Genomic DNA, 14,080 nt, shown 5'->3' with positions numbered 1-14,080 from the left:
TTGGTGGCAAAGCCGTTCACTTGGGCAAGTTGATGATGATATACTGAAGATTTCCTTGAGGGAGCCACTAGGAGTTGAAATGATTCCATCGGAAATGAGTGCACTAATGCAGTTGTGTACGTAGTAGTTAGTATTAAGTCTAAAGTAATGAAGCCTGAAATGCAGCATAGAAGTCCGCAGCAGTGTCACTGCTTGGTTCAGGTGCTTAAGAAATACCTGAACCAACTGTCACACCACACAATGAATGTTTAAATTCGGTAGTTGGTTCAGGTGTTCAACAAACTAGTTAAGGTCTCAAAACAATCTCACGTGCACTCCAATCACATGGCCAGGTGACACAACATATTCTAAGATACTCTAGCTAAGAACCCATCAGCTCGAATCTCTATAAATCGATTAAAAGGGTGGTAGCAAATCCAAGCTCAAAAACTGTGTAACCAACAGTTTCTTGGCAGTCTTCCAACTCCCCGGGATTTGTCGCTACCAGAGAAGATGTATCTCACATAGATAACGTATTATGGTACCTAGGTAAAGAAACACAGAAATTCTCTAATTACCACAAGAGTCCATGACATAGTGGAAGGTCAAATGGTCTGATGATAACTAATAAGCGAGCACCAATCTTCCATTACTTGATGCAGTCCTGGCGTCCACACTAATCTTCAACTTCGGTATTCCTATTCCTGCAGACGCATAAACAAAGGCAACAAGATCACGATTGAACGTGCAGAAAATAAAGATAACACGCTCGAAATGAATCAATGTCCTTCTGGAATTTTCCTTGGGCTAAATCATACAGACAAAACGAAAATTAGTAGTAAACATGTAGGAAAGTATATAAAGCTTGAAATGTGTGACACACCAGCTGGCTGAAATCTTCTCCCGGTTTTTCATTTTAAGAGAACAGTGGATAAAGAAAAGAACATATATGCCACTATCATCCCCAGTTTTCCGTGGCACCTGCAAAGTTGTTCAGGTACCAATGTTTCATGATGAGAAATTGAAATCAGAAGCACTGATGCAGACGTGAAATATATCTTCAAGATGTTAAATCATATACCTCAGGAAATTCAAGATGGACTTCATTTATGAACTGCTCGATGTCTGGCCGCTCTTCAGATTTTAAAATATCAACAATGAATCTGGTAATACAGGTGAAGGAAACAAAATAAAACCATGATATTGTAAGTAGTATAACACAAGCTTGCCAACTACTACTAAGTGCTATGGCAAGTGTAAATCATGTCAGTAAAATCACCGCTTCCATGATTATTTTAGAGGCCTACATAAAGAGATATAGAGGAATCAGACCTTTTGATGGTTGATGGCAGATTTGCCAGATCTGTTGTTTTGAGTGAATCCAACAGAAGCATATGAGGCTTTTTCTTGTATCCGAGTAGTTTGTCTCTCCGAAATTGCATAAGACAAGAAGGTTCCAGTGTCCCCTATGTTGAAGAAAGTGCAAGTATGATACCATATTGGACAAGCAAAATAGGTCACTTCACAAAGTATTACGGAGTATACCTACCAACAGACAATAGGGACAAAAACATATTGTCTTGAGAATATCTTCTTAGCCTTTATCCACTTAAGGATGTTTGGTTTATTATCCCCGCTTTTATACATGTAAAACCATATTGAATCAAAGTATGCATATGCACTCTTCTTATCTTCATCTATTCGTTTCCAAAGATCCCTATGCACAAAGTTATAGGAGCAAATAAGAAAAATTAGTGTTGAAAAAAGAAGAAAAGAAGAAAAGAAAGACAATAGCAAGACATACTCCATGTACAATTCAAAAATATCAGTATCCAACTTGTCTTCTTTCGTTTTGGCCCTCCTGCTATTTGCAATGTGCTTTGAACTTCTTTCTGACAGGTGGTCATCATCATTATATGTTTCATCGCTCCGATATGTATCTCGCCTAGTTTTTATGATTTATCCTTTTGGACTCGAGACAACAAAACGACTGTGTGCATCCTGGTTATGCAGAGGCTGGATGTAATTGCTTCTAAAAGTAATAAAGCATCCTTTATCGGAAAAACGGTGCAAAGAGGTGAAGAAATATGCCTGCTTCTGGTCAGAGTGGCTCAAACATTCACCTTTTTCCTACCTCAAGACTATTGATACAAAAATACACTTAAGACTGCTGAAACCATTCCGATGCATCAAGTGGATAACCCTGATCGTGTTATGCAGGAGATGAGCATACAACATCCCTAAAAATGGGGAGCCCCTACCTATCACTCTCCAGTGCGGGAGTCAATGGCTCCCGCCCGCTTCGGCCGGCCTAGGGTAACGGTTGCTTTCCACAGTTTTTTTTTTCCTTTTTGTTATTTCATTTTTTCTTTTTTCTGAAAAACTTCTAGATCTTGGAAAATGTTCAAATTTTTAAATTGTTTTAATTAAAAAATGTTCGAAGTTGAAAACTGTTCAAAAAAAGTTTCAATTTGAAAATTCTTCGAACTTGAAAGTTATTTTATTTAAAAAATATATAAATTTGGTTGCATTTGAAAACAAATCAAATATGAAAAAAGTCAAACTTGAAACCTATTCGAATATTAAAAATGTTTGAATTAAAAAATGTTCAAAACAGAAAAAAAAACTGCAAAAAAGGGGAAAAAACGACATGTCCAAAGAACCAGAAAAAACTAAGAGAAAATCTGACCAAAACCTTCTAGAAGTTCTCAAAACGAGATAAACCGAAAGCAGAACTCCTCTCTTGGTAAATTTCTTCTTTTTCTATAAATCGTATGCAATTGCAATTGAACTCTTCAAGCTCAAGTGCTCAACTGACTATAAATATGCAATTGCACAATAGTATACAGTATTATGCAATTTGCACAAATAGTATATGAATTGATATTGTCATGAATTGTAATTAAACATAAAATATCCACGTAATCGCATCTAAATATCAACATGTGAAATTGTACATTAGTATGTTGTTGCACAATAATGCACATTAGTATGCAAATTGTTTTTTAGCTTGTTATGGAGAAATCATTGGCCCAAAAGAGAAAAAAACATAGAAGAGATAGATATTAGGCACCCTTTGGATGTTTGTACTCAGGCTCGGTATTGGGTATTGAGGCATTCCCATCCGAATACCTCAATTTGAGGCGTCTGGATGTGCTAGGTATTGACGTGAGGTATTCGGGGTGAATATTGGCATGGGTCAATTGAAGTGTCGTGGGATCCTCCCGACTGTCGAGCCCCAGATATGTACATCGCTGGGTATTCACGGGAGGCGAGTTTTTTTTCCTCACCCGACCGCGTCTTCTCTTACCCACCCGAGCGCCTGACCTAGCTCGTTGCTGGACAAGGAAATCGAGTGGTGGCCAGGTAAATCCGACCCCTCCCCTACGGATCCTCACCGGCGATGTCTTCCGGCCTCCACCTCACCCTCCCTTCCCTCACTTCATTCCCACCGCCTCATGTCATGATTTGATCTACAGTCGGGCGACCTCCACCTCCGAGAAGGATCGGGGCTGTAGTCCTACCCACCGTCTGTCGTCTTCTGCCCTCCCTCTCCCATGTCCCCAAACAAATGCAATACATCACTTTGACCATCCAAACGGGATTTGGCATTCAACTATGGTATCAATTCTAGGTACCAAATATCTATACATCCATACAGAAATATTGGTATTGATCTCAATGCAAATATCCTAGCATATTGCAATGCCAAGCCTCTCAATACAAACATCTATGCTTTTATGGTTCCTTTGATTCATAGGATAGAAAATCATAGGAATAGAAAAATATATGATTAGGATATCATGCCTAGGTGAAGCCTATGAAAAGATGAGTTCTTTTCGACTGTGCCAAAAGAATTTTTCCATGAGGTATAACCTCATGTTTATTTCCTATAGGATTTGCACTACAAAAAATTTATAGGATTAATTCCTATAGAATATATTCCTGTAAATTAAACAACTAGTGTAAGAAAAAATCACATAGAATCTAAATCCTACACAATTCTTATACAAATCCTATAAATCAAATGAGCCCTTAAAATAATTCTTGGTCAATTGAGAGCTAGGCGCATTCATAAAGAAGATATACCTACAGCTGAACACTAGATCAAAGCAACCCCATCCCCGATGGGTAGCTGCCATGAGATTGTCACGGTCAGAGTGTCTGAAACGCACTAGTTCACAATTCGGCAGTACAGCCATATCAAAGCCATAGGTGTCAGCCGGCCCGTCCTCTCTGAGAGATTCAACGTCGCCGATCGCGCTTGGGAGGTCGGATTCTACCCCGACGGCTATAGCATATTCGACTGCCGCGATCCAGCCTTGTTCGTGCAAACGGTGTACTAGTGGTTTTATAGGGTTGAGGGTAATAGGAGTATATACGAATAAGAGGCAGGTGCTCCTCTTGCTCTGGAGAGCTTGGTTTTTGAGAGATAATATTATCCATGAAAAAGATACGGCTACTATAAAACAGTGGGTTGATTTCCTTAAATCTTATGCTGTGGAATTCTCCTTGGACCAGGTGCCTTGTTTCTCCCCTCAGGACAAAGGAAAAATGGTCCTTCATCTTGATCAGGGGCCTGTGCAAGCGGGTTCTGTCAAAAGCTCTATTGGATGGACTAAACCAAATTCTGGGTGTATCAAGGTTAATGTTGGTGCTTCGTTTGCGCAACCTGGTAATCAAGCTACCTTGGGTGTGATTGCTAGGGATGAACATGGGAATGTGTGTTTCTCTGCTGCCAGAGTGTTGCCAAATTGCTCTTCTGCTGAAGAAGCGGAGCTGGAAGCAATCAAGGATGGTCTCTCGCTGGTGGCCACTTGGGCACAGGGGCAGATTATTTGTGAAACTGACTGCCTTGTCGCTGCTTCAGCTATTAACAAACCTGGAGGGGATTTATCACATCTCTGCCATATTATCAATGATATCAAAGATGTGTTAGCATCTGGTGTTGGCTCTTCGGTTGTTCATATCAACAGAAGTTGTAATCATGTTGCTCATAGTCTGGCTAGTAATGCTAGAGTTAGTAACTATGTAGGTTTCTGGTTGGGGGCTGTCCCAACAGATATCGAACCCCTCCTAGAGGAGGATTGTAATGTGTTAATGGATCAATAAAGCTACTGTTATAAGCCATTTTCCAAGGAAATCATAAAGCATATGATAACACACTGCAAGGAGAAATTGAAAACCCGCTTGTCATTTGTCCAAGCATCTCAATTGCGATGTCTTCTCTCTCTGGTGCAGAAAATAGCTTCACGGGCTACCAAACAACATGGCTTTTCTAGCCCATGTCCGTATGCAAAGTGCAGTGCTTTTCTTCTCAGTGATGCAAAAAATTCGACCCAGTCAACCAAACGGACCCTTAGTGCCTACAAAGGGTGGCTGGGAGCGTGGACAGTCAGTTCTCATGTGAATATCTTCATGGTTACGAAATTGAGATCCATATATCTAATTCCTCATGTGCTCATGTGAAGTGATAAACGGTACATGCAGTTAGCTATGCATGTACTCATGTATGCTGTATGCATCCAATGGGTACATGGAGTATCATGCAGTTAGATAAACGGTACATGGAGTATCATGTATGCATCCAATGAATCAAACCTACCAATGGGCGTGTGTGTGGCGTCGCTGTGGCATCATGGGTCATTTCTTCTGTAGAACTTATTTTCCTTACTCTTAACTTGGTCAGATGAGAAGAGAGAATACTATCAGCCAGAGGATGAAGCTGCTGCTTGATCTTGTGCCAGGTTGCAACAAGGCATGACTACAAAAAGAAATATCATGGAAATAGCCGTCGCTTGATCGAGTAGCTTAGCTTTAGAATTTGGTATGCACATATTTGAAATCGGGAAAATTATGCCTTTTTCAGGTGGTAGGCAAGGCTGTCATGCTCGACAAAATCATAGAATATGTGCAACTGTTGCAACAGCAAGTCAAGGTATATATGCCAATTGTCAACCCACACAGATGCATAATCATATGAAACCCCAGTGTTTGCCATAGTGAAACCAGAATGACTATCTTAAACTCTTGCCTTTTAATGTCATTTTTTGGCACTTCTGTCCATTGCCATATGTGGTTCCTCTCTTGTTGAGGCAAACTGACTGGTTCAACTTACTCATGTTCCAAGTTTGCTTCTGGTAAGATGCAGCAGTCATCCGGGCCATTGCACAGCTCACATTTCTAGGAGAGAATTCCTTATTTGACACTCCTCAAAGTTTCAGTTCCTTATTTGACATTTGCAACCTTTTTCTCTCCTATTTGACATCTTATCTTCATTTTCTTCCCTATTTGACACTGCCGTTATATCTGTTAGCTCATGTCGTTAACATTGTGTTTTTTGGACTAATGTACCCCTACCTTCAATCGACAGAGAAATTGGGGGGAAAATAAGGGCCAAAACTCACAGGTCCAGCTCGACCCGTCCCTCTCCCGGACCTTTCCCGTCCATCTCCCTCCCAGTCACGTCCAAGAAGCGGCAGCGCTAACCAGAGCATTGGGCAGCGGCAGCAGAAGGGGGCCTAGCTATGGTCAAACCAGACGGCGGCGGGGCTATGAAGGTCCGCCCAGCAACTGCGGCGGAGGGCGGTCAAGGTTGGCGATCCAGACGCTGACCCAGGCACGGCGGCGGAGGGAGATGCCACGCATGTGGTGCTTCTGTCGGAGAGATCAGCGGCCGGCGTGGCGGCAGGTTTGGGTGTGGATGCGGGCTCGATTTTGGACTCGTGGCTGCAGGGTTCGGCCAGTCAATTGTTCTTCAATGTTTTGTTTCAAATTAGAGCGAATAAATTGTCATGTACCAAAACGCACATGCTCATGTTTGTGCTAGCGTGGAGTGTTCAAAAAGACCGATGCTGTAGCTCCCCATCGTTTATGCAGTATCCTCTTATATGCTCTCATCTGGTTGTGGAACATGTTTAAGTTTTTCACTTTTCTAAATTCCAAATGTGTCTATCTGGAGACTTGGGAAAAAATTTCATACTAAAACATTTGCTTCACAGTATAACAAAATTTACATACGTAATGCTGTAAAAGGAATCACGTATTGAATTACTGCACTTTTTTTTATCTCATCACAGATTCTAACAGGCAATGTTGGAAGAAATTAATCATAAACTGAACCAGGGGCAAAAATGTCATCTTAAGTCCCTAGCTAACACCGTTAGTGCTCAAATTGCACTAGAGTGTCATATAGGGAAGAAATGAAGATAGGATGTCAAATAAGGAAGAAAATATTTTTCAGTGTCAAATACGGAATTGAAACTTTCAGGAGTGTCATTTCTAGCTGGACACCTCAGGTGCGCCATTCCCTACATGAGGCAGCCTCAGCAGGGGAACAACCATCTTGGCTGTGGCATTACCGATATCAAGTGGAGTGCATAAGATTGATATAACAGACCTAAAAAATGCCAATATGGATACTAATACAAACAGGGGTGATCAAAGACAGGTTGACCTCAATCCATAGAAACCCTATGGCAGTTGTTTGCACAAGCTTTGCCGGAGTGATTAGGTTCATCGAAAGAAAAATGAACTACAGCAGTTCTTGGCCATTTCCACAGTTTGCATCTAAATTGGATTTGAACACCCCAAAATACAGATCATAAAACACCCTCTAAAAATGCTAAAAAGGAAGCATCTATGCATACCATGCCCGTAATTAGATGCTAACTGCCATGAAGCTCGATTTTCGGACAAACAGTTAACTTCCACTGAGCTACATAAGCTGTATGTTATCAACAGCTTTCTCCACAACCTTCAAACTTTCTCAGAATTTGCCACCAGGGAAGTTGAAACTTTCGATCGTCTTGTAATAATTAACTACATATATGCATTGCGATGTTACGATCAATCCTGATCTTCAACTGCGGTATTCCTTTTCCTGCAGAATCATACAAAAAAAAACAGTGAGAGCACTAAATTTGACATGCATGGAATAAATACAACATAACCTGGAAAACATACACTTGAAATGAATGAACATCCTTGCGGAAGTTCTCAAATTCCTCTGGATCAAATGAGCCATCATGAAACTATTCATAGAGATCAAACAAATTAGCATAGCATTTGATAGGTAGAATGGTATGAAGATGGAAATGCATAACAATATGACACACCAGCTGGCCGAAGTTTTCATCTAGTTTTTTGTTTTCAAGAACCTCTGCCAATTTTTTGCTGTGAAGAAAACAGTGGATGAAGTACAGAACATATATACCACATTCCTCCCCATTTTGCTGTGGCACCTGCACAGTTGTTTATGGACCATGTCAAAAACTCCAGATTCAAAAAAGAATTATTAACTGGTGACCAGTACGCGTGGTATTAACCATCATACCTTCGGAAACTCAAGACGGATTTTGTTTATAAAGTGCACACTTTCTTCCCGCTCTTCCGTTTCATAAATACCTCGAATGAATCTGGCATACCAGAAAAGAAAAGCTAAAGAAACCATTGGATTCTAGAGCTCTTACCATGATACAGTTTTGTCATTTCTCACAAGCATAGATATGTAATACCTCAGTTTTTAAATATAAGATGTTTTCTGAGGCTAAAATAGCCTACCAAAACATCTTACACTGTGGAACAGAGGTAATACAACTGAAGTCATTCATTTCCACGAAAATAGACTAAAAACTTCCCGGACAAATAGCAAGGACTGCTAAATGCCCAAAACCATCAAAACCAATAACTATGTATGGCAACTGTCAGATAATTTGTGATATGCTGTAGTAAAGTTGAATTTGATGAGAGGTTTTTTGCTAGTTGTTGATCCTCTGGCAGTTGGATGATATATGTAAAAACTTAGTGACGCCCACTGGCTTGAATCGCCTATTTGGTACATACGTCCTCTGGCAGCATCTTGTTACTATTTTTTGAATCAACTACTTTACCAACCAAATGGTCAGTCACATGACCATTACTATAGCATAACACATGTATTATCATTCAGATCAGTATTATAAATATCTTGGAGATTTGAAAAGGAAAGGATAAAGGGATCACACCTTCTGATATCTGATTGCAACCTTGTCGGATCTGTTTGATTAAGTGAATCCAGCAGAAGCATGCGTGGTCCTTTTTTAGTATCTGAGCAGTCAGTCTCATCAAAGTGGCACAAGACAAGGAGGCTCCAGTGTCCCCTGTAGTCAGGAAAGTTAATTTTGTCTCTCTTTGGCAACCAAAGAAGTTCATGCCTAAGGTATAAATAAGATTAACCTACCAACAAGCAATAGGGACAAACACATATTGTCTTGAAAATATTTTCAGAGACTTCGCCCATTTAAGAATTTTTGATTTCTTTTCGTCACTCGCGTTAATATAACTGTTAAACCATAAGGAATCCAAATATGCATAAGCACTTTTCTTGTCTTCATCTATGTGCTTCCAAAGATCCCTATGTGCACAAATTTGCAGCAGCAAATAAGTAAAAAAAATTCTACAGGAAGACCAACTAATCAATCCTGGTGACAAAGGAAAGCACACATACTCAATGTATAGATCAAAAATATGAGTATCCAGTTTGTCTTGATTTGTCTTGTCCCTCTTGCTACTAGCAATGCGATTTGAGCTCTTCGCTGTTGGCGTTCTACATGTTCGAGAACGCTTGCTCTTGCACTCTACACGACGAAACATAAGAATGACATTACAACTCAAGATACTACCATAAAGAAACTGCATGCGTCTAAAGTTCATTCTCCCCAACTAGAAAAATCAAATTTATTGTTGTGCTAAATCAAATTAACGCACGGCAAAGAACCGAGCATAAGTAACAACCACTGTCTATTTACACTGAGCGTACAAAGGATTTAAAGTTCATGCCTTTATAGGGTCAAATATTTTCTCCTGACGAATTAAAATGGAAGAACTCTAGATGGCATCAAGGAAAACAAACCCATCGCAGTTTTGAACAACAAAGTACCCTTTTCCTTAGTTATTTTCAATTCGCTTGAAAGATGAGTTTGATCATATTTGCAACCTTCGGTTATAAGAACCCTTATCATGTTCTGACACATGATAAACCCTCATCCAGGCAACAACATTGTTCTGTTCTGCTAGTCACCCATACAAAGAAATTAACATTTTGAAACAAGAACACTGATTGTTCCACAAAAATAAAACAAGAAAACTATGCACCATATAGTATTCTTACATACAGATGGAGTGGCAATGGTGAATCAAACAAGTACTAACAATAATCTAATAATCTACCGATCAAGAGCACCATGAGCAATTATGTCATAATATTGCTGAAGAAAATTAAGTGTTAACCCAGAAATGATAGCAGGAAAATGAGGAGTAAATGGACAAATGATAGGATATGCTGCCTTCTCAAGAATCAAGATGCAAACAGTTTCACAGGCTCAAAAAAAGTATTTCAAGTATAAGAATTTCAACAAACTGCAAAATCATAATCTGACCTCAAACCATTAGGTAACTCTTTTTAGTTGCAACTTCCAATATATGAGACAGGATCTATCCTATATCTTGATAGTGTAATGCACTAGGCTACAAATCCTATAAGTGAACACACTATGTGCACACTAACAAAACTATGCTGATAAATAATGACTATACTGCAGATTTAGAATGTGTCAGCAAATCAAAGAAAGCACTAAGCTAATATCCTTTCTACTTGATATCTCAAACTGAAACATTGAAATGAGGAAAGAACAAAGATTCAGGTAAAACCTCCTCCAGTTTCAAGTGCAGATGCTAGCACCTTTAAAGCAGCTAGGGAAGAACTAGTCAACCACTACCTGATAATGCTTAAAGTACATGAATTCTTGTTTGCTATCACATACGAGGTTGAATTAGAGTGTTCTACATGGCGGCGATCTCTCATCTAGACAGCAGCTATGCATTGATTGGCTCCTAGAATTGTGCAATTGCAAAAAGGCGTTGGGTCTGCTGCCCACTGCTCATCTTGGTAAACAATGTTAACTACTCCCTTTGTTCCTCAATATAAGATGTCCTAGAAGTTCAATTTAAACTGCTACAACATATAATATTTAGGAAGAGAGGGAGTAATAGAAAAAATCGAAACATATATACTCCTTAAGCATAAGCATAAAAAACAGCATCCTCTACACACTACATTTCCTGCGCAAGCACCAGCTGATCAATCGAGCCTAGCAATACGGGTCCTTATGGGAAATGAACCGCCATATTCCCAACATTGACATCATGTACGCCGCAGAATTAATGGAAAGGGTACCTTGACCTATATATTCACAAACCATCTAAACCCTTACAGAGGAAGGAGATCCCAAAGTGCAGCATTAACCATCTTCGCAGCAAGCGGGTCACCAAGCATCCCCAGGAATCAAAACAAAAAAGCCTAGAATCGCAGAGGGGAGGGGGGAGGGGGGGGGGGAGGGAGGGGGGGAGGGAGGGGAGGGGGACGCTCACCATCCTCGCCGTCGAGGTCAATGGGCGCGTTGCTCTGGCAGTGGCTGCGGCGGGGCATGGCGACGACGGCAACTGTCGGAGTGGCGACCGGTTATAGGGTTTGGTTCGACGGAATCCGGCTCCGGCGGGTGGGTGAATCTGAATAGGGAGCTCAAGTTCGGGGGAGTGGTGCTGTCAAAAAAAAAAAAAAATCGGGAGTAGTGACGCAAGTGGAAGATCTAGGGTTGAAAGGTATGTATGGATGCCGGCTAGAACTTCTGTATTTGGTTGGATACAGTTTGTAAAAAAAAATGAAATCATACTCATATATTAAGCAAGTAAGGCGCCTCATTAAAAACCTCCCAATCCTCTTAGATACCCTGAAGAGGAAAAAAGAATGCGTAATAAACTTGTCGCTCTATAATCAAATGATCCTTGCATCATGCGATAATCTATTCAATAGAAAACTAGGAGGATCACCGTTCCAATTACAACATAAATTATTAAAATAGCTATGCTTAGCTAACGTTGTGAGCCACTTCATTTGCTTCCCTGGAACAATGCTTCACATGGTAATAGCTTGTGCTTGATGTAGACAGTCTGCTAATATTGCCCGTATAGGGACTCTATAGATCATTATATCATTAAACAAATTAACTATCTCCAAGCAATCTGATTCCAACACAACAGGTATGCAGCCCAGAACTTCAGCCACTTGGATCCCATCTTTTAACGCCAAAGCTTCAACAGTTGATGCATTTAGAACATTATTAAACAATCTGCTCCTTCCTGCCAAAGCCACTCCCTTGTGATTACGGAGAATTACACCAATTGCACCTGAACCATTCGGAAAGCAAGCATCGTCAACATTTATCTTGTATGTGTGAGAATCCGGCCTGGTGCAGTATAGAACCTTTGGCTCAGTAGATGTTTCGGCACCGTAATAATTCCGCGCCAATCCTGCAATAGCAAAAGTTGTTCTTGCCGGAGTAGCTACTGACTCCCCCTTCTTAATTTCTTGTCTTTGCCACCATATGTACCAAGCTGAAGTTGCAATAAGCTCTTTAATCCCCACTGAACTGATCGGTGAGGGCATATGCAAGTCATCGCATAGAGGACCCTCTAACACAACTGAACCAGAGCGGTCCACAAGGGCCGGCTCAATCACATGCCTTAGTCCAATTACTCGCCACACCTCTCTAGCACGATCACATGTGAACATAAGATGACGAATATCCTCCGCTCCTTGGAGGCAGACCGGGCATTGTCCAGAAGCCGGGATGTGTTTATTTGCAAGAATTGACATGCCAGGGACAATTCCATGTAAAGCCCGCCAAACAAAAATTTGAATTTTACTCGGCACTTTCAATTTCCACACCTGCTACCACACCGGATTATGTTATGATGTACTTTGATCTGTTGTCCTGTCTAGTTTGTGTCCATGAAGATGATCCACTGGGTATAATAAGCCGAACGAACTGAGAAGCAGTGAGACTTTGTCATATGCCATGATATAAAATCTTCATTTAGATTTTCACTCAAAGGATTCCGTAATATTCTGGCGGCATCAATTGGGTTAAAAATATATCCGATCAAATTTGAATCCCATTGCAAGGAGACGGGATCAATTAGAGCATTAACCAACTTAATTAAAACTTGACCTTTTGGAGTTTGAATTTTGCGATCTGGACTATCTAGAATCTAGCAATCCTCCGAAATATTAATTTTTTTCCTCGTACCAACTCTCCAAATATAACCTCTTTTAAACACATTCAGACCCGTGATGATACTTTGCCAGGTAAATGATGAACCTTTCTTTGGACTAGCTTTCAAGAGATCACTATTTGGGTAATACTTAGCACTCAAAATCTGAGCACATAGTGAATTTGGTTTAGTAATAAGGCACCAACACTTCTTTGCTAACATCGCATGGTTAAAAGCATGTAAATCTTGGAAGCCCATGCCACCAAATTTCTTAGGGATGCATATTTTCCACTACGCCATCCAGTGTAGTTTATTCTTCTCCTCCGTGTCTCCCCACCAGAAGCTAGCCATGGCATCTGTCATATGCTTGCATAGGTTCTTTGGAATATTGAAGATAGACATAGCATAAACCGAAAGAGATTGGATGATTGCTTTTAGCAAAATTTCTTTTCCTCCCATTGAAAGGAAATTTTTTCCTTCCATCCATCAAACCTTTTAATGATCCTCTCAAGCAGATACAGGAAGCTCTCACTCCGGTCTACACCGACCATAGATGGCAATCCCAAGTATTTATCTGATAATGCCTCCGTCATTATATTCAATTATGTACAAATCTCAGCCTTCACCCCAGTATCCACATTAGGGCTAAAAACACGCTGCACTTCGCCTAGCTCACAAGGTGTCCCGAACTTGCGCAGTATTGATCAAGCACTTGTCTCAATGAGATTGCATTAGTCATATTTGCCTTCATAAGGATAAGGGATTCATCATCAAACAGTAAACGAGACACTGATGGAGCATTTCTGCTAACCCTAACACATTCCATGCCACGAACCTCCTCTCCATGAGCCAGTAAACTCATAAACCTTCCGCACAAATAAGAAACAAATAAGGAGACAAAGGATCCCCTTGACAAAGCCCTCTAGATGGAGTAAAGGAATTTGATTCTTGATTGTTAAATCTGATCTTATACTTCACCGACCTTACACACATCATCAAAAGATTCACA

The 14,080-nt window shown here is 40.4% G+C and overlaps 1 protein-coding gene, 1 long non-coding RNA gene and 1 pseudogene across 3 annotated transcripts; all 3 read right to left on the bottom strand.

Annotated features, from left to right (window-relative positions):
- Window positions 1–241: 241 nt before the first annotated feature.
- On the bottom strand, window positions 242–782 carry LOC124699618. The gene is made up of 2 exons (XR_007001449.1): window positions 747–782; window positions 242–683 (listed from the first exon to the last, which is right to left on the bottom strand). It is a non-coding gene; the product is annotated as an uncharacterized LOC124699618 (long non-coding RNA).
- Window positions 783–786: 4 nt separating this feature from the next.
- LOC124696624 lies at window positions 787–6,146 on the bottom strand (annotated as a pseudogene).
- Window positions 6,147–7,436: 1,290 nt separating this feature from the next.
- Window positions 7,437–11,543, bottom strand: LOC124699617 (probable ubiquitin-like-specific protease 2B). Of its 2 annotated transcripts, XM_047231896.1 has the most exons (8): window positions 11,389–11,543; window positions 9,467–9,596; window positions 9,200–9,373; window positions 8,985–9,119; window positions 8,315–8,396; window positions 8,097–8,222; window positions 7,945–8,012; window positions 7,437–7,861 (listed from the first exon to the last, which is right to left on the bottom strand). In XM_047231896.1, the coding sequence occupies exons 1-8, from the start codon at window positions 11,444–11,446 to the stop codon at window positions 7,828–7,830; spliced, it is 807 nt and encodes a 268-aa protein (XP_047087852.1). In that variant the 5' UTR covers window positions 11,447–11,543; the 3' UTR covers window positions 7,437–7,827. The 2 variants fall into 2 exon arrangements, with proteins under 2 accessions (XP_047087852.1, XP_047087853.1); XM_047231897.1 differs by lacking the exon at window positions 9,200–9,373.
- Window positions 11,544–14,080: the final 2,537 nt, after the last annotated feature.

Source organism: Lolium rigidum, chromosome 3 (genome assembly GCF_022539505.1).
Source record: "Lolium rigidum isolate FL_2022 chromosome 3, APGP_CSIRO_Lrig_0.1, whole genome shotgun sequence".
NCBI classification, from domain to species: domain Eukaryota; kingdom Viridiplantae; phylum Streptophyta; class Magnoliopsida; order Poales; family Poaceae; genus Lolium; species Lolium rigidum.
Note: the sequence above shows the minus strand (reverse complement) of the source record. Positions and strands in the feature narration are given on the sequence as shown.

Coding starts and splice junctions, on each gene's coding strand:
- LOC124699617 (XM_047231896.1), bottom strand. CDS start 11,446: ATGCCCCGCCGCAGCCACTGCCAGAGCAACGCGCCCATTGACCTCGAC. Junction 9,120..9,199: donor TTTGTCCCTATTGCTTGTTG/GTAGGTTAATCT, acceptor TCCTGACTACAG/GGGACACTGGAGCCTCCTTG. Junction 8,013..8,096: donor ATGAAAACTTCGGCCAGCTG/GTGTGTCATATT, acceptor CTCTATGAATAG/TTTCATGATGGCTCATTTGA.